The sequence below is a fragment of the Eptatretus burgeri genome, chromosome 2, assembly GCF_056783735.1.
Source record: "Eptatretus burgeri isolate ZD-2024b chromosome 2, Ebu_testis_v1, whole genome shotgun sequence".
Taxonomy (NCBI): domain Eukaryota; kingdom Metazoa; phylum Chordata; class Myxini; order Myxiniformes; family Myxinidae; genus Eptatretus; species Eptatretus burgeri.
In genome coordinates, this window is record NC_140962.1 from 13,025,397 (window position 1) to 13,044,807 (window position 19,411).

Sequence of the window (19,411 nt, forward strand, 5' to 3'; positions counted from 1 at the left end):
TCTAGCTTCCAGTCAAGTTGTCCATCCATCCATCCATTGGGACCATACTCTGTGCAGAGCATTCGTGCTGCCTAAGCAGTCTCCTTGGCTATTGAGCACAATCCTAGACAGGTCACCACTCCAACACAGGATACCAGCAGGCTGGCACTAATTTTGCCGACCTCGGAAGGATGACAGGCAGAGTCAACCCCACCTGGTATTACTTCAACAGCCAAGTGGGATTTGAACTCAAGATCCTTAGATCCCAAGCCCACTACCATAACAATTACGCCAACACCAGGCATATATAAATAAATGCTTCTGGAAAAATTGGGCAAAACGCAATCACCCCCAGATATAAAAAAAGTATAAACTGGCATAATGGTATACTTTGGAACACGAATGAAACTTCAGGTGTATATGGAGATGCATCCTGAAAAATAAACTGAATTTATGACATTAAGTCAGAATAAATGACAAGTTAACAATGTGAACACATTTTTATTTTTATTTTTCATCAAATAATCTTAACAGAATCCACAAACATTAAATTATATACATCGACAAACAACTTCCACAAATATAAGGCTCTTTGGAGACATTCAGAAAAAGTTCAAAGTTTTTGTCATCACACAAACTTTGTCCAAAGTTCATTCCATCAACAAAAGAAATTCGTTTCTTGTGGAAAAAAATAAAATAAAAATCATCTTCCCATGCTCTTTTAAGATACAATGTAGTTTGGGACAACCAGGCGAAAACGAAACATCAACGGAATTTTTGGGGGTAAAACAAAGAGCAATGATGAAAACATTGTCGATAGTCAGTCCCCACAGCACAATCAGTGTATTAAAAAATAATAATAATAATTATTATTCAACACAACTTGAAAAACTGTATTGGCTTTTTTTAAAATTAATTTTTTCTTTAATAAGTGCATTTTATACTGTCTGTTATAAGGGCTATTGTTGGCACTTTCGATGATTTGCTGAACATTACTCTGAGCTGCCTATCCTGGGTTTGAATCTTGACTTTCTCATTGTTTCACAGGCAGGGCGATTCATCAATGTGTGTGCCGTCCCTCAGACGGACATTAAACCGGGCCTCCCGTCTTCCGGCATTGAGGGACGTTAAAGATCCCACCATGCTCTCCGCGAAGAGTAAGTGAGCTATCGCCGGCACCATGAAGAAATTCCAAATTCCTGCCACCATCGGGAAAATGTTAGACCTGGCCAGCCTGAAAGACCTCAACCAAAATCTTTCACTGGCTGACCCCTTAAAGTGGTTTTTATCGGGGCTGTTAAAGAAGAAGTAGTAGTAGTAGCAGCCAAAATATGTCAGTGGGGATTGATTGGAGGGAGGAGAGGGCAGTTTCACATGTAAAAATAATTAATTAATTCTCAAAATGTATCATCTATCTATAATTCCAGCAATCTCTGTGTGTGTGTCTGTGTGTGTGTGTGTGTGTGTGACCGCTGTTTCTCGACAACCACTGGTCCGATCTAATTGAAACTTGCCAGGTATATTGCTGGGGACCTGAGGATGTGCCTTTTCAAGGTTTGATATTAATCGGACAAGTGCTTCCCAAGTTCTGGCCATTTATTTACCAAACCAATGGGAAGACACGTTGTTGCGTGGGCGTGGCCGATGGGGAAGGGAAGCTCAGCCAGGTTCCCCATTACGGGTTACAACGTACGGGCTTCGTACGGGAGAGTGATGACTTCGTGTATTCTAATAATTTCTCAATTTCTTATGCGCATTTATAGATAAACACAATGGCCCAAGTTATGATCGTTTTCATATTAGATGGTGTATAAATTTCGGGAACATCAGAGTGCTGGTATGCTCCGAACCAGGAAGTAAATTTTTTCTCTCTCTTCTCTTCTTGTTTTTCCTTGCCACGACATTGCGAAAAGCTAAAAATACGTTGGCGCAAATTGAATAATTTTGTATTAAAAATAAATTGCAATAATAGTAACTGCGAAGAATATCGAACTTCCGGGTCATGCACGTACGGGCACGTGAGAGCGAAGAAACGGCTTGTGTGGTTTATTTATTTTTTATTATTATTAATTTTTTTTTTACGGGCACGTACTAGTTTGTATGAAAAAAAAAAAGGTTCGATGATCACTGGTCCCACTTAATATGATGGTAAGTTACGAAAACTCAAAATAGTAAATGACAATCACCCATTTTAAAGGCAAAACCCGACTACTTGGTTGAAGCCTGGTTCGTCCAATTCAAAATGGTACAATTTACAGAGAGAACCAAAAATTGCACAGAAAATAACTCCTGGGCCTCGACAACATCCTTGAACAAGTTGACTTTTTATTTTTTATTTTTTTTCCACTCACTTCCCTTTAATAATTTGACAACTGCATTTGAAGCAGGGTTTAACATTTTTACTGAAATGTACACAGCGCTGAATACCCAGTACAACTTGTTTGGAGTTTTACGAAATGATTATACCGTCAGGTTATTAAGGTGAAACAAACGAAAGCAAACATTTGTCCCAAAGGAGACATGAAGCTGAATATAGGACTATTTTATAAAACTGGAAACGGCACCAACTGCAGGTATCTTTCTTTTTTGTTTTTGAAAGGGGGTGGAGTGGGGGGGAAGAGGGTTGACATGGAGAGACACAATTTTCCAGCTTCTTGTCAGGTGTCAAATGATGATAACTGTTTTACTGTGGATCAAAAGTGGTGAGAGGATTCATGTTATTATTATTATTGTTCAATTATCCTCAGAAGGGATGCAAAGATTCATAAAGGATATGTACTATTCCATGGTACGGCCAAAACAATGTTCTTCAAAAAAAATTAAAAACTTGATTTCCAGCACACAAGAAAAATGAAACCTTCCTTGATGCACAAATTGGTGCCTGAGGTATATATGTATATCTACATGTACAGCTGGCACGGCGGAGTTCGAGTCTTTGAATGTATTGCTCAAAAATGTGGTCACTGAGAAATCAATTCATTTTTCCTCGACAATACCCATCACCATTACTCTTCCTCTACACAGTCTGTGCCTCAATTTTTGGTAAAGCATCACAACTTGTATGGTTGTTCTCTGTCATCATCCCTATTACTCTGCTTCGTCACCCTGTGACTCTCTCTCTCTCTCATCACACACACACACAAAAAAAAAAGAAACGTTGAAGGATTTTTTTTGGCATTACAACACTGAAATGTCAACTTTGAATGGCAAACAAGCTGTGAATATATATAGATATATATATTTTTTAAATTTTTTAAATAAGGCTTTACAAAATCACTTGCAGCAATTCCAACGACTGAAGTACATATGTTGCCAACTTTTAGAGAAGTCAATTGTTCAACCGGTAATTTCAACAATTTCCAAAAATGTAGCCGTGGTACTTTGTTGGAACATGTTGCAAAACACAATATCCGGTAAAAAGAAAAATAAATGTACGCACAACAAAACCATAGAATTACATTTTGACACTGCAGTCTGTTTTTAACACAACGATATTTTCAAACCGCAGCCAAATTAAATTGTTTTGAAAATCACAATCATCTGTGAAACAGGAAATTTCACTCCATTTTGGCTGATCCACTGTCGGTGGAAAGTACTCTAAATACTCGCCTCAGAAGTATTTTTATGGTAAACAAGGTTTGAAAATCGGTTGGAGTGCGGTAAAATAACATGTATTTCCTTTCGCCAAAGGCCGAAGTGCAAACACAAGCATCAATGCAAGAAAGTAAAAAATAGCTCCTCAAAGCGGGCGTAACCCCTCAGCCCATGCATTTTAAAAGGAAGCAGTGATATCACGATGATGCAGTCAGTTAGAGCACGTTGGACGTCATATCGAAAATCAATCAGACTTCAAGATGGCTACCGTGGCGGTTAGTGAAAATCGCAGCGCGCCCATTTTCGAAAGGAACCTTCCTCTACTCAACTCCAACACACGCACTGCAAAAATGCATTTAATCGGACAAGCCAAGCCGTTCTCGAAATTGACGAAAACCAATTTCAAGACGACTGCCGTGGCGGCCACACTGAATATCGCAGCGCGCCCATTTTCGAAAGGAAACTTCCTCTGCTCAACCCCAACACACCCTGCAAAAATTGATTTAATCGGACAAGGCGTTCTCCTCGAAATCGATGGAAACCAATTTCAAGATGGCTGCCATGGAGGCCACATTGAAAATCGCAGCGCCCATTTTTGAAAGGAACCTTCCTCTACTCAACGTCAACATACCCTGCAAAAATGGATTTAATCGGACAAGGCGTTCTCCTCGAAATTGACGGAAACCCAAAGTTGACAGACGGACGGACGCCCAGACAACGCCTGTGACGACAATACCCCTTTTTCAGCTCAATTCGGGCTGAGGGGTAAAAATTGCTGCACATCCCACACACAGATACCACCAACTCAACATCTCTTCGATTTGGGTAAGTGGATAACTTATGGACTCGATTCCAAAGCCGATGCTTGGACTTCCCTCTTGCAAAGGAACTTTCTGATCTAAACAGTTTTGAAAGCCTTCTCAGGTATCCACGAAGGTATGACCCATAAGCAAACTGTGCATGGTAGGCTTTCAACAAACATGGCAGTGCAGTTTCACTGCACTGTGTCAAACAACACTTCAAATATTTACATGGAATAGTGTACAGCCATGTATTTTCATGAAAGAAAAGAAAATAATAATAATAATAATAAAAGGAAACCAAATGCACAAATACACCGCAAAACTTTCAAAGCTCTCACAACAAACTCGCTCATGGAAGACCCAGGTGGCTCGTGTCTCCTAAGTTCATCAAAGAGCGAAGATAAAGGAAGAACATGCCCCGAGGCATAGCCCCAGTGCCAGAAAGAACATCATGATGGATCCTGCAGTCTCAGCCTCCCTTCCTTTAATGGATCTGTGGGGAATGAAATGGAGGAAAGGGTGAGAAGAAAATGTGCCATTCGAGGTTTTGAGAGGGAAAGTTGACATGCCAATGTAAAAATAAATAAATAAATAAATAAATAAAAATGATGAAATACGTACATTTTATGGCACATAAACAGTTACAAATGATTTGCAAGTGACGAAGGCAGGGTATTGGTTCAGTGTGACATTAACACTTATCTACAAAATGAGTTGTTTACCATGTATAACTTTGTAATGTTTGTTGAGGTGAGATGCTCATTTTAAAAGCCGAGTAAAGTACCGTAATTTTTGGCCTACAAGTCGATGTGGAGTACAAGTTGAAGTAAAATAAACTACGGTAGTTAGCAAAGCTTTCAGTCAAAACAATCGAGGTGTTAATTCCTCCCCAATACTCAACGCATAATTAGCTACGGTACTTCCAGGGTCATAAAAATGAATGAGCTGTTTTGTGGGATGACCTTTTCAATAAATCAGGAATGTAATGTTTTTCAACATGTTTGTTATCATGTCAAGGTACAGTGTTTAAAACAAGCTGCAGAATAAATATCAGCACTGGCTCAAAACACATTACATTTTGTTGCAGATCACGACTCCTTAATAAACAAACACCTGAAACATTGTAATGCAGTCCCAGCACAAAATTTGCAGGGGATACGCTCCTGAAAAATGTCGTGGATGTCGAATTCGAATCTGAAAATGTTGGGGCATTGTTTCAATGGGGAAAATAGGATAGGTTCCCGGCGGTTCGTGGTTCATAAGGGAAAAAGAAAAAAAATCCCATGAATGCGCGAAGCACAGGGCCCCATTTCATGATTTGCGATTGATAGTGTGTATTTGTGTATGTGTATGTATATATGTGAAAACACACACACACACACACACACACACACACACACACACACACACACACACACACACACACACACACGTGTTTATATATTGTTATTGTATAAGCATACAAACCGTGCTTTCCCATTGTCTCGGGTCGCTCAGGTGCATTTGATTTTTCATTTACGGATGCTTTCGACGGTGTTGTGATTTTTCCTGGTGTACCAGCTTTGATGTCCGTCGGCACACAAAACTACCATGCTTCCACATCATTTCGGGTTGCTCACATGCATTTTTTTTCTATATATGTATTTCTATATATATGGATGTTGTCTGACGAGTCTGTGATTTTTCCCAGTGTATCGGCTTCAATGTCCATCAGCACACAAAATTTCACCTTTCAAGGTCACCTGGAAGGTACCGATCTTTAATATGAGTGAGTGAGTGGTTAGAAACAGCTTTATCTATTAGATACCAGAAAATACTACCCGTCATTTCACTGATGGTAATACTAAAGAGGGGAGGGAGAAAAAGAGGAGAAGAGAGAGTGACGGATGGGGGAGAGAGTGGGTAGGGCAAAGGAGAGAGGAAGGAGGGGGGAGGGAGGAGGAGTGGGGGAAGGGAAGACAATGTGAGGTGAGAAGAAGGGAAGGTAGACGCACGATGGAGTGTTAATTACAATTCATACAGTCTCATCAAAATGATTCTGCATCGAATCAGTGACGATGGAAACAAAATAATGTGTGAAATCCATTTTCTACCAGTCATAACATAAACATGGTCTGGAGACAAACTCCCGTCCAAACATAAATACCGCCCTGACACATCCGGAGACAAATACCAACTACAGTACTTGCTGTACACAACCCAGAAACCTTCAGTCGCTTCTACTGAAAAACAATGTTGCATTTATACACGTTTCAGGGAGATGTTCACAAATGTTATTCTTTATAAAGAGCTGAGTGTAACACGTAGAAAAAAAAAAATTTTGGCTCGGTAATTTAGAAAACATGTTAATACGGCAAACGGCTTGGAAATTGGGTGTTATTGCACGAGCCACCTGCTCAGGGTGAAGGAGCACGAGCCACTCTCTCAGGGTGACGGAGCACGAGCCACTCGCTCAGGGTGACGGAGCACGAGCCACTCGCTCAGGGTGACGGAGCACGAGCCACTCGCTCAGGGTGACGGAGCAAGAGCCACTCGCTCAGGGTGACTGAGCACGAGCCACTCGCTCAGGGTGACTGAGCACGAGCCACTCGCTCAGGGTGACTGAGCACGAGCCACTCGCTCAGGGTGACTGAGCACGAGCCACTCGCTCAGGGTGACTGAGCACGAGCCACTCGCTCAGGGTGACTGAGCACGAGCCACTCGCTCAGGGTGACTGAGCACGAGCCACTCGCTCAGGGTGACTGAGCACGAGCCACTCGCTCAGGGTGACTGAGCACGAGCCACTCGCTCAGGGTGACTGAGCCACGAGCCACTCGCTCAGGGTGACTGAGCACGAGCCACTCGCTCAGGGTGACTGAGCACGAGCCACTCGCTCAGGGTGACTGAGCCACGAGCCACTCGCTCAGGGTGACTGAGCCACGAGCCACTCGCTCAGGGTGACTGAGCACGAGCCACTCGCTCAGGGTGACTGAGCACGAGCCACTCGCTCAGGGTGACTGAGCCACGAGCCACTCGCTCAGGGTGACTGAGCACGAGCCACTCGCTCAGGGTGACTGAGCCACGAGCCACTCGCTCAGGGTGACTGAGCCACGAGCCACTCGCTCAGGGTGACTGAGCACGAGCCACTCGCTCAGGGTGACTGAGCCACGAGCCACTCGCTCAGGGTGACTGAGCCACGAGCCACTCGCTCAGGGTGACTGAGCCACGAGCCACTCGCTCAGGGTGACTGAGCACGAGCCACTCGCTCAGGGTGACTGAGCACGAGCCACTCGCTCAGGGTGACTGAGCACGAGCCACTCGCTCAGGGTGACTGAGCACGAGCCACTCGCTCAGGGTGACTGAGCACGAGCCACTCGCTCAGGGTGACTGAGCACGAGCCACTCGCTCAGGGTGACTGAGCACGAGCCACTCGCTCAGGGTGACGTGGTGTGGCAAAAGTGTCCGCAGAGAGTGAACGCATTGCTCAGAACTGCTATTGACAGTGGGCACTTGGCAAATGGCTTAAGCACTCATGCAAGCATTCCAATTAAATGGTTGATAAGGAATGGTTGGCTAGGTTGTTGCTGCATGCCATAAAGGATCCTTATAACTTTAAAGCCTGTCTTTACTACGCATGCAGCAGTTAATTAAATAAAATGACTATCCACAAAAGAGTTGCAGATTAATGCAGAACAACTCTGGAGACATCGCAAAGTTCAATCACCCGTGAAATAAACATTGCAGAAAATCCGCTATTTTGCCTACTCGTCTATGCACGCGTCACGTGTATATTGGTTTGAGGTCCATGCAAATGTTTTCGCTTATTTTTGAAATGTCCATTTTTTACCAGATTTGCTTTGATTCCCTGTAGAGCACCTTGCGAAACCTCTGAAAATATAGACACAGATCTGGCAGACACAATGGATAGGCAACCCCTCTGGGGGACAGGGCATGATGTCTTGCAGTGAATGCATGAAATCATACAGCTCAATGAAGCTAATTAATTTTGTTACATTCCGATATTTTGTGTTTACTCAATATAATTCTCCAAACAGTAGAAAAAGATAAGTTTAATGCTTTCGAAATCACACATTCTCTTGTGTATGCATCGAGGAGGGAACATTGCCTTGCTTGCTTAAAGTAAATAGTTATATCAGCTTAGTTATAAGAGCCGTTATTTCTTTAAATTATCAGATTTTACGACAGATTTTAACACTTATTTAGTAAGGACGATATCCGAGCTTCAAAACCGAAATAATATTAGTATGATATACTTTAATTAGTCTGTGAGAGTAAATCATGTTAAAGCATATCATACAACACATGAGATAGCTCCAAGCTCTTAATTTGAAAACTTATAGTACTTACAAAAGCGATGTACACAATGATTCGTAGCTATGATGAACAGGCATTAAATATGAGTGAGGAAAGTGAAAAATAAACTTTATCGTTAAGAAATCGTAGCAGCCTGTTTTTACACACACACACACACACACACACACACACACACACACACACACACACACACACACACACACACACACACACACACACACACACACACACACACACACACACACACACACACACACCATTATATTAGTATCAATATGCACTAGCTTTATTGAATTTATGCCACAGGACAAAAACAATATGGCTGGAAAAACTAAGGACAAAACTATGGCATTGAAACAGAAAGATGGAGGCATTCGAAGATCTTTTCAACGACTTGAATTCTGAAGCTCATGTTTTTGTAGTATCCAAAGGTGATGAGTGAGTCGTGAACAATCAATTACTCTCTGAGTTCCATGCCACTTGTATGTGCATTCATCCTCACATTGCACATCCATATGCACAATTGCAAGCACACACCACATTCTGGTAGAATTATTCTGCATGCAGTTGATTGTTACAAATGACTCCAGGTCTGTACATTTATAGATGTGTAATTTATGTAATATTTATAGATGTGCAGGGTTTGGAGCAGGAGTTGGAAGGCAAAGTGGAGAGATCAAAGACTGTTGGTCTCCTTGGTCTTACAGACACTGATCTCTCCAATTTGCCTTTCAACTTTCTTTCCAAACCCTATACTGTACATCTATGTTATAAAATTGCACATCTATAAATGTTACAAACATATATCTATAAAAGTTCCATGTAAAGTCACCTTGGTCCATACGCCATGGCAAGCGAGGCAAGATAGCCATTGGAGGTCCCAAAGCCAATCATGAACAGTATGAAGAAGGCATCATGGTGAAAAATGGTTGGCAGGAGGCTTTTTTCAATGTTGCAGAGAAGAAATAAAGGGATGAATATGATACGAAGAAGTACAAAGAACGGGAGCAAACGGCTCTCTGCTCGAGGCTTGAGGGAGAGAGAGAAAGAGAGAGATAGAGAGAGAGAGGGTGAAAGGAAGAAAGAAAAACACAAAACAAAAACAACTCAGCAACTGATTTGAATAAACCTTGTGTTAAACTTGCACTGTGAGAATGACTCGTATTTGTTATGCAGCATCAATTAAAGTGAAGCACATGCAACACGAAACTGAGGCCATCAACATATTCCATATGCAAAATGTAGGGAATGTGGGAGGTTGGGGTGGAGGAAGAGGGAAAGAGGATTGGGAAGAGTAAGAAGAAAAGGAGAAAAACATGTCACATGAGGGTGTGAATATTTGGTAGATATGCCACAATCTTAGATATAAAGCTGAGTGTCTGTGGGTGGGTCACAAGCCCCACCCATTCTACAGGCTATTCCTCTCCCCCCCCACGTCACAAACATCGCCCATTAGCGAGGCCACGCCTTTCCCTCCAACCACCCAGAAATCGCCACTCTGCATAGCTGTTTGTTCATAGGCCTCTGGCTGATATGCATCTGAAGACTGAACGTGTCTTCTGACATTAAATAAAGATTCCGTTTTGAGGAAACAAAGGTACATTTTGATAACAACTCAAATGAAGTAATGCATGTTTTGTTTGCAGTGATCATGGCAGCGGTCTAATACAATATATAAGAGGGAGGGGAAAGAAGGAAGGGGTGGGGTGGGAGGAGGAGGCACAGGAAGAAGGCATGGGGTGGGAGGAGGAGGCACAGGAAGAAGGGGTGGGGTGGGAGGAGGAGGAACGGGAAGAAGGAGGCATGGGAAGAAGGGGTGGGGTGGGAGGAGGAGGCATGGGAAGAAGGGGTGGGGTGGGAGGAGGAGGCACGGGAAGAAAGGGTGGGGTGGGATGAGGAGGAACGGGAAGAAGGGGTGGGGTGGGATGAGGAGGAACGGGAAGAAGGGGTGGGGTGGGATGAGGAGGCACAGTAAGAAGGGGTGGGGTGGGAGGAGGAGGCACGGGAAGAAGTGGTGGGGTGGGAGGAGGAGGAACGGGAAGAAGTGGTGGGGTGGGATGAGGAGGCACGGGAAGAATGGGTGGGGTGGGAGGAGGCACGGAAGAATGGGTGGGGTGGGAGGAGGCAAGGGAAGAATGGGTGGGGTCAGAGAGATCATTGATGAAAAGTAGAAAAAGAACATGGCCGAGAACGCTGCCTTGAGGAACTCCAGCCTGGACAGGAAGAGGGGATGAAAGAACTCCATTAAGGGCCACACGTTGACTGCGACAGGAGAGGAAGTCTGCGAGTCATGGGTGGAGATGGCTTTGGATACCATCGGAAGAGAGTTTGGTGAGCAGTCCAGGGTGCCAGACCGTGTCAAAAGCACGAGATAAGTCCAGGGATACGGCTCTGATTTCTGGTCCGGCATTGAGAACCTCCATCCATTGTTGAGCGAGCAGAAGCAGCATACATATCCAGAGTCGAGAGACCTGGTCTGAAACCAAATTGATGATCGGAAATCAAGCCATTGGAGAAGAGGAAGGATTTAATGTCTGAAGCAATGATGGATTCAATAACCTTGCTGATGATTGGTCTGTAGTTGCAGATATCTGTTTTTGCACCATTTTTATGCACAGTGGTAATGTTTGCTGATTTCCAAGCAGATGGCAGATGACCGTAAGCAAATGAGAGAGTGAATAGAACAGAGAGAGGGTGAGCAAGAGCAGAAGGGCAGGTTTTTAGGACACGTGGGCTAATGCCGTCTGGACCGGTTGCAGAATCTGAGTCGAGGTTTGACAGCAAACTCTCCACTATGTCAGAAGAAAAGGACACAGAGTCCAGGGACAGTTGGGTGCGACTGGGTAAGGTGGGGACAGAAAGCGATCGGTTTTGGACACAAGATTTAGATGCAAACACCAAGTTTTGGCATTCAGCCTTTTCACGTGCAGTATCAGCAGTGCGGCCATTTGAGGTAACGGAGGGGATGGAGAGGGAACATACACCAGAAACAGATTTCATTAGACACCACCAGGATTTGGAGGAGGAAGAAAGGTTTGAGAGTTCAGACTTGAGATTAGAAAGATGTTGTTTTCTGGCTCTCATGAGGGTAGATACACACTTGTTCTGAGCTCTATGGAAAGAACTGAGATTACCCTCAGTTGAGTTTGCTTTCCATGAAGCAAAGGCAAGTTCGTTCAGGACAACTGCCTCGCCACCAGCTTAAGTGAACCATGGGCAGGAGGAGGGGTAGGCCAACTGAAGACGAGAAGGGATAATTCTGTGCATGAGAGCAAGTTTTTTTGAAATTAATTCCCAGGATGAGTTGATTTTGGAGAAAGTGGCGATGGGAGACCAGTGTAGAAGTTTGATGGCTGCTTGGAGACCCTGCCAATTAGCCTGAGTAAAATGCCAGACTTGACGGCACTGAGGTGGTTCTCTAATAACAGCCAGAGAGATGTTTACTTTGGCAAGCAAAAGTGTATTGTAATCATAATGTAAAAAATATTTCGAAAATGTATTGTGCCCGATATGTTCCCGTGGATCAGGGAATTACATGGCGGAGGGATGCGCTCTACCGAGTGCCCTCCTAGTTTCAATTGTAATGTTGATTCTTAGCTGCCACCCACATTCCTCTATTTCCTCGAAGCTCAGGAACTGAACCCCCCTTTTCTCATTGGCCCTTGGTTTCCACGGATTTAACTATCGCGGCATTTTCCAGGAACCTAACCCCCGTGATATTTGAGGATTTACTGTATTCCAAATGCAATCTCATATCCAAAAAACCCATTCTAGAATTTGAAATCACTTGAATATTCCATCTAAGAAAAGAGATGGTGAGATATTGATATTTGGTGGCCATATTGGATTTAAGAAAATTATTCATTTTTCCATAACAGAGATTTCTTAGGAGTTTTAGTATAGTGTTCTGGGGACTTCATAGAAATGCATTGTGGGGGAAAAAAATTATGTTGCATTATGTTTCAAGTTGAATGAAAAAAGGCTAGATTTCCTGGACTCTTCTTCTTTCGGCTGCTCCCGTTAGGGGTCGCCACAGCGGATCATCCGCTATGATCCGCATACTAATTTGGCACAGGTTTTACGCCGGATGCCCTTCCTGACGCAACCCTGGTCGCCTCTTACGACACAGGGATAAGGATTGGGTTTCGCCATGATTCCGGGCTGCCCTACACCCTCTCATAGCGCGGCCCAGCGCAGAGCTCCCGTCTAGATTTCCTGGACTATAATGTCACATTTACATGATTGCCTACATTGATATACTGTACATTCTTCTGCTGACCACCAGTTTTACTCTGCTACAGGATTAATATGTTCAGATATCCAGCCCTTAGTTTCAGGGCCATCTATTTATTTTCGAAGACCCGAAGGATGGAGGGGGTTTCCAGGCCGAAGCAGAAAGGGTGAATATGCCCTATCACAAATCACTTCCACAGTCAACAACTTCTATCCCATGTTGATAGAAAATACAACTCACCCACATGATGAAGGCAGTAAGGCTACGACCAAGAAAGTCTGCAATGTTGAAGAGGAGGAAGCAGCTTACTGGTGAGAATAATTTGCCTGAAGGAAAGAGCAAGCAAAGTTTCACAAAGCATGTTCATTTGCAGAAGAATGCATGCAATACAGTACAGTGATCAAATAATTCAATTGTACCTCACCTTTAAGGTGCAAACAGTGCTGCAACTTAAAGACAAAGCCAGGATTCTTAACACAACACAGACAAAATAGAAGAAAAAAAAAAAAAACAGAATTCTGCTCAGAACATCCACGGCATTGTCTTGACCCTCTAAAAAGAAGACAATCATGCACAGTACTTTGTACGATGCATCCACTGATGGATGTTCTATGTATTCATGGCTATGCAAGCTGGTTCTCCAACAAACATCTGGATAAATCATCATAATCACGATTGTCGGTAGAATTATGTCACCACAGTAAAGGATTTGTGGAGTCTGCAAGACTGCAGGCACACAATTTGAGCAAGGTACAGCAATGACCCTGGGAACAGTGCAAGTGGACAAATTAAATCTCCTACAGTACTACTTTAATGGCCCCAATTATTCCAACCTTCTTGAGGGGTTGACCAGGGAATGTTCTTGGGAGAAATATTTCACGAACTGACTGGCCATGCCTGAGGTTTGACTGAAGGAGGGTAGGGCAGGAATTTGTTCCGTATGCCGGCGACAATTCGCCTACTCTTCACAAAGGACAATATAACCCTGTCTGAGAAACACCAGAGCGACAGTTTATAGCTGGTTCGAAACTTGAGCTCAGGCTGGGCAGTGCAGAGGGCAGTGTGCATACATCTCAGCTATCCTGCCTTTCCTTGTAAAATCAAACAATCCTGCAGTTTTTGGCATGGCTTGTAGATGTAAAAGCTTCATCAGATGAGAACTTAAGTAAAAGAATGATGGTGGAACAACGAATCATGTTCCATCCTTACCCCAATACTCGTTGGTGCTCATGGTATGGACCCTCCCAGTAACCACCGGGAACACGGAAATTGTTACCCAGAAGACAACAGTCACCGACAGTGCCATTACCCATAGCTGGAATGGGAGTGCAAGGAAATGCAAGAACATACACAGCAGGTCATCACACGATGGAATAATGTACTACTGCCAATCAGCTCTTGCAATACCACCAATCAATACATCACTATTCTTCTTAAGAACCTTTTAGAATCACATGGCACAGAGACTGTCCTAAAAGTTACTAATGACATCCTATACAAGAAGATCAAGGATTACCTGCAATTATAATATTCCTGCACTGAGCTGCTTTTGACACTGCTGACCATAACATGAGGGGCAGTCAATAAGTAACCTTAAAATGGTGATATAAATTAGAGAATGTAATGTGTGTAGTTGTAGAGGACATATGTTATATCTCTGGGTGAGAGTCATGTTTTTCCTGTTTTACATCTGGCAACATTGAGCGTATGACGTTAGCAGATCAGTTCCAAGACGGCGGCTCCCTTCGAAGCATGCACCAGGGAGGAGCAACATTCTATCATCCGTTTCTTGGGAAGTGAGGGTGCGAAACCCAGTGAAATTCATCGCAGAATGAAGATGAAATATGGTGGCGCAGGTTTATCGCTACAGCAGGTGTACGACTGGGACAGGAATTTACATCTTGGAACTGCTCTGCTGACGTTATACGCTCAATGTTGCCAGATCTAAAACAGGCAAAACATGGCTCTTACCCATTGATATAACATACTGTATGTCATCTCTCCAGTTTTCATTGCTATGCTGATGATTCCCAGATCTGCCAGTCTCCTGAACCTGATGACTTGCTCAATTCTTAAACTCCGACTTCCTGCTTGCTTGAACTTAAAATATGGATGTCCAGAAATTTTCTCAAACTTAATGCTGTTGAGATGGATGTGCTGGTCCTTTGTCCCTTTCTATTAAAAACAAACAAACAAACAACTGCATCCTCAGATGGTGAAACAGCAACCAACAGCTAATCCCTTGGTCTACAATTAATAATATCTTGGTGTCACCATGGACTGAACACACTTTTATATCTCACATATTGTGACAATCTGTAAGCCATTTCCTTTTATCTTTTTAATATTGCTCAAATTCTCTCATGTTCAAATTGGAGGACAACCAAAATCTTGATTAATGTTGTTGTCACGTCACGCTTGGATTACTGCAACTGACTTCGTAGGTTTACACGCCTCTTCTCTCAAACCTCCAGCTTCTGCAGAATATGGCAGCGAAGCTCGTCCTTCAAGCTCGTAAATACGATCATATCACTCCAATCCTCAAGACTCTTCACTGGCTTCCAGTGTGCCAACACATTGATTTCAAAGTATTGTTGATAACTTTTGAAGCGAAAATTAAACTTGCTCCAATTTAATCATACCATAGCAGCAAGGATTTTCCCTTCCATACCAACAACAATGCTACGGTTTAACAGCAGGAATTTCCTGCTCATCTCCCACACAAGGATGAAGGCTTTTGGTGACCGTGCATTGTCAATATGCCACTAAACTTTGGAATTTGTTGCCTTTCAAGATTTATACAACCCCTTCAATGGCAGTTTAAAAATCTCTCTTAAAAATCCCATCTTTAACTTTTTTTAATGTCTCATCTTTTTAGTTTTTTTTTTTTTTAAACCAACAAGTTGATGTTACAGTGTTAATTGCTTTGATATTTTACTCTCAAATGCAAATATCTAATTAAAAAAATCAACTTGATTGACAAAGGTCAACAACAAAGACTGCACTGCTGTGGTGCAGTTTTGTAAAGTAACCTGGGATTTAAGAGACTCGCATTTTGGAAAAAACAAACATTTTAAGGGTTATATCATCCCTTTTCGACTTCTCATCGCACTGCCTCGATGCACGCATCAGCACCTTGCGGAAGACCACCCACAAAGAGGCGTGTTTGGACTCCTTCGGCCCCGCTTCTGTCAAAGGCACTGAAGCCTTCTTGATTTCTGAAAAGTTCAGACCGAGACACAACACATCACCCATGTTATTTTTTATCTCACGACACACTCGGGTCGTGTACATACATCACACTAAGTGGGAAGCGTGGTGTGTTGCAACACCATCAGTTACGGTCAAGTATGAATGGAATTTGGTTTATTCACGCTGTGACACGAGGTGGGATTACAATACACAGCAGCAGGTGGGTTTAAGGGACAGTGGATGCATGCAAACAGACCTTTGTCAATGGCATCCATTCCGTTACCGGTGTTGGCTGACCAGCTATGAAAGTAATACTGTGCAAACTCCTGGAACAGTGAGGGGAAAGAGAAACAGGCACAATGCACATATGAGGGTTAAGGAGGTGTGGGAGTGGGCAATCTGCATGCAATCTCCTCGTTTTCCTTGAATGGAGAATAAACAGAACTTTTTTCAAAGAGGTGTGTGTGATGCTCGTCAGCTAGTGAGGAAGAACAAATGTCCTTACCAGGTAACCTAAGGCCAAATACGATGTGGTGGCAAAGAGTGTAACAACGCATGCTGTCAAGAAGTACCAGAAGGCAGATTCCGCCATGTCGCTGCCCACTACAGTGACATGGGAATAGTATAGCTGCGATTAAAGATTTTGCATACAAATTAAAAGATACTTCTTATGCATGTACGTATAGTATACAGATTTGTGTGTTTTCATGAGCCCTAAAAGGGCTTCAGTTGGAGGATTTTTTTATTTTTAGGAAAAGTGTGTGTGTGCGTGTATGTGCGTGTGTGTGCGTGTTTTCTGTCTTTCACCATACTGAGGCCTCATTTGACAGGAATATTTTGGTTACGTTAATTTGCTGAGCAGGAAATACAATATTGAATAAATGTAAAAGACCATTGGAAGTTTGTAGTTGATCATCTGTTTTTTGGCCTTTTTATCTTTATATTTTGGAGCCTTGACATGACAGTGGTTTCACATCTGTGACTGACACATGGTTTCAAATTCGTCTCATAGCTCAAGCAATGCACTGTGATTACTGGCCAGAAATGCAATGAACCGGTGTTATCGTGCTTCTGTACACGTCTTCCCACAACGCCCATTTATGTAGCCAGCTATTTGCAGTTCCACTAGCTTTTAACCATCTACTTATTTTTACCTCGTTTTTATGCTCGATAGAATCATGCCCCGCCATTGACACAATGGTGGCATGCAAACACTAAAGCGCTCAGTGAAAGGCCAAATCATTTCCTGTCAGCCAATAAATGATCACAGAACAAGGTGAGACCATTTACTTTATGTTTGCTGCAAACGAGGCCGTGCCATTATTTGCATACACAAGATCGTGGAATATTTCCAAGACAGAATGTAGCCTACCCCAAAACTTTTACATCAGATATCCATGAATCTCAGAAAATACAGAAATCAAAAGAAGCTATTCATGTCAATTTAATTCATCAAAGCCCCTCACCAAAATAGTTACATCAGACTACCATTTTAATAATTGTCCTGCATGCCAGGACAAGTTTTGCAAATTTTTTTAAAGTCCTGGTTGGTAATCCGATTTCTATGTCAGTCGACATGAGCTTGTAGGCCTCAATGGAATCAGGATGGGGGTGATGGAATTATGACTGGGCCAACCACATTGCAATGCCAGCCTCCAAAACCAGCAGTACACCTGGCATTCTCCATTCTTCCAAGTCATGCCTTGAAAAGCCAGAATTACTCACAGCCTACAAGGTCTGTGCAGCACAATGGAGAACTGTTCTCCCCCCCCCCCCAACAACTGGTACCCCAGCATCACATCTGTCTTTCCTAGTAAAAGGTCAGTTATCCGTTTGTATTTTTAAACCGACTCTCCTTCGGCGAGCTCCCTCTGCCCTCTTACCCTCCCCAGGAAACTCCAGGATGTATATATAGGTTCTTCAAGTAACTCCCTCCTGGTTAAACACCCAAAATCCAGATTTTATTTTTTTTGCAATTCTGCTTCTTTCTGTTCTACATTTGTCATTGTCAAGGCCAAGCTAAAATTAAAAAGAAAACACAATTCTCACATGTGGCCAGAATTATTGCATTGCCCCACATTAAATTGATCTTTAGTTGCTGTAACAACTTTATGTCCAGCTTTTGTTATTTGTATTTATCCCCACACTTAACAACAACAAAAAAAAAGAAACAAAAAAACCCAATAAAACAAGGGACTATTGTGATCATTCCTGGTTTTGGCTTAATGGTTAGGGTGGTGGGCTTGGGATCCGAGGATCGTGAGTTCAAATCCCACTTGGCTGTTGAATTAATACCAGGTGGGGTTGACTCTGCCTGTCATCTTTCTGAGGTCGGCAAAATGAGTGCCAGCTTGCTGGTATCCTGTGTCAGAGTGGTGAACCATCCAATATTGCACCCAATAGCCAAGGAGACTGCCTCGGCAACACCAACGCTCTGCACGGAGTATGGTCCCAATGTATGTATTGTGATTGGATCTGTCTGCCCATCTGTCACGCTATCTTCTCAAAAATGGTTGTGCAGAAATTCACCAAAATTGGTACTTATAATCAGCATAAGGCAAGAAGGTGCGAGAGCAGTGTCATTTTGGACCCCACCCCCTGGGACCTTGGGACGGGGTCAAAGTATCAAATACCAAAAATGCAATTCAGGGCACATTTTAAAATGAAACTTTGTGTGTGCAATCAACATCCTGGGACACATGGAATATGCGACGATTTTTGGTATTTTACCCCTGTTCATGCCCCAGGAGTGGAGAATTAGGGTCACAGGGGTCAAACAGAAGATTTCTTTTTAAACTCAAAATTTGATATTGGGTCATTGCTGGTGGAACTTTTTGTCATCTCTCAACTTTGCTTTAGATGGGAAGCGTGTGGATTTGCGATGGCACGCTATTAACTTCACTACAGTCTATTAAAATGTTGACCTACAACTCATGGTGGAGGAATGCATTTGTACGCAGGACATTAGGAGACATAAATGTAATTTTACATGGAATACAAGGACATTAATAAACAATTGACAAAAGACAAAATTGGGCAAACTTTGAGAAAGTGCAATAATCCCATGTCACCAAGCAATAGCAACTCATTTAGTTTAATGAGGTAATTAATAGAGAAGCTTAAAATGACATTCGACATATCTATACAATAAGAGGTGCGTGTGTGTGTGTGTGTGTGTGTGTGTGTGTGTGTGTGTGTGTGTGTGTGTGTGTGTGTGTGTGTGTGTGTGTGTGTGTGTGTGTGTGTGTGTGTGTGTGTGTGTGGCCATTTTTCTTCGAGATGGCCAACAGATCTT

The 19,411-nt window shown here is 42.9% G+C and overlaps 1 protein-coding gene across 5 annotated transcripts in view; it reads right to left on the minus strand.

Annotated features, from left to right (window-relative positions):
- Positions 1-473: 473 nt before the first annotated feature.
- The window catches only part of SLC29A1 (solute carrier family 29 member 1 (Augustine blood group)), a 67,373-nt gene continuing 48,435 nt past the window's right edge, over positions 474-19,411 (minus strand). For all 5 annotated transcript variants that reach the window (XM_085863363.1, XM_085863391.1, XM_085863377.1 and 2 more), the window contains 7 exons: positions 16,622-16,719; positions 16,373-16,442; positions 16,060-16,142; positions 14,134-14,239; positions 13,165-13,250; positions 9,523-9,719; positions 474-4,869 (listed from right to left, as the gene is read on the minus strand). In XM_085863363.1, the coding sequence (XP_085719489.1) occupies positions 4,764-4,869; positions 9,523-9,719; positions 13,165-13,250; positions 14,134-14,239; positions 16,060-16,142; positions 16,373-16,442; positions 16,622-16,719 (746 nt within the window). In that variant the 3' untranslated portion in view covers positions 474-4,763. The remainder of the gene's footprint in view (positions 4,870-9,522; positions 9,720-13,164; positions 13,251-14,133; positions 14,240-16,059; positions 16,143-16,372; positions 16,443-16,621; positions 16,720-19,411) is intronic.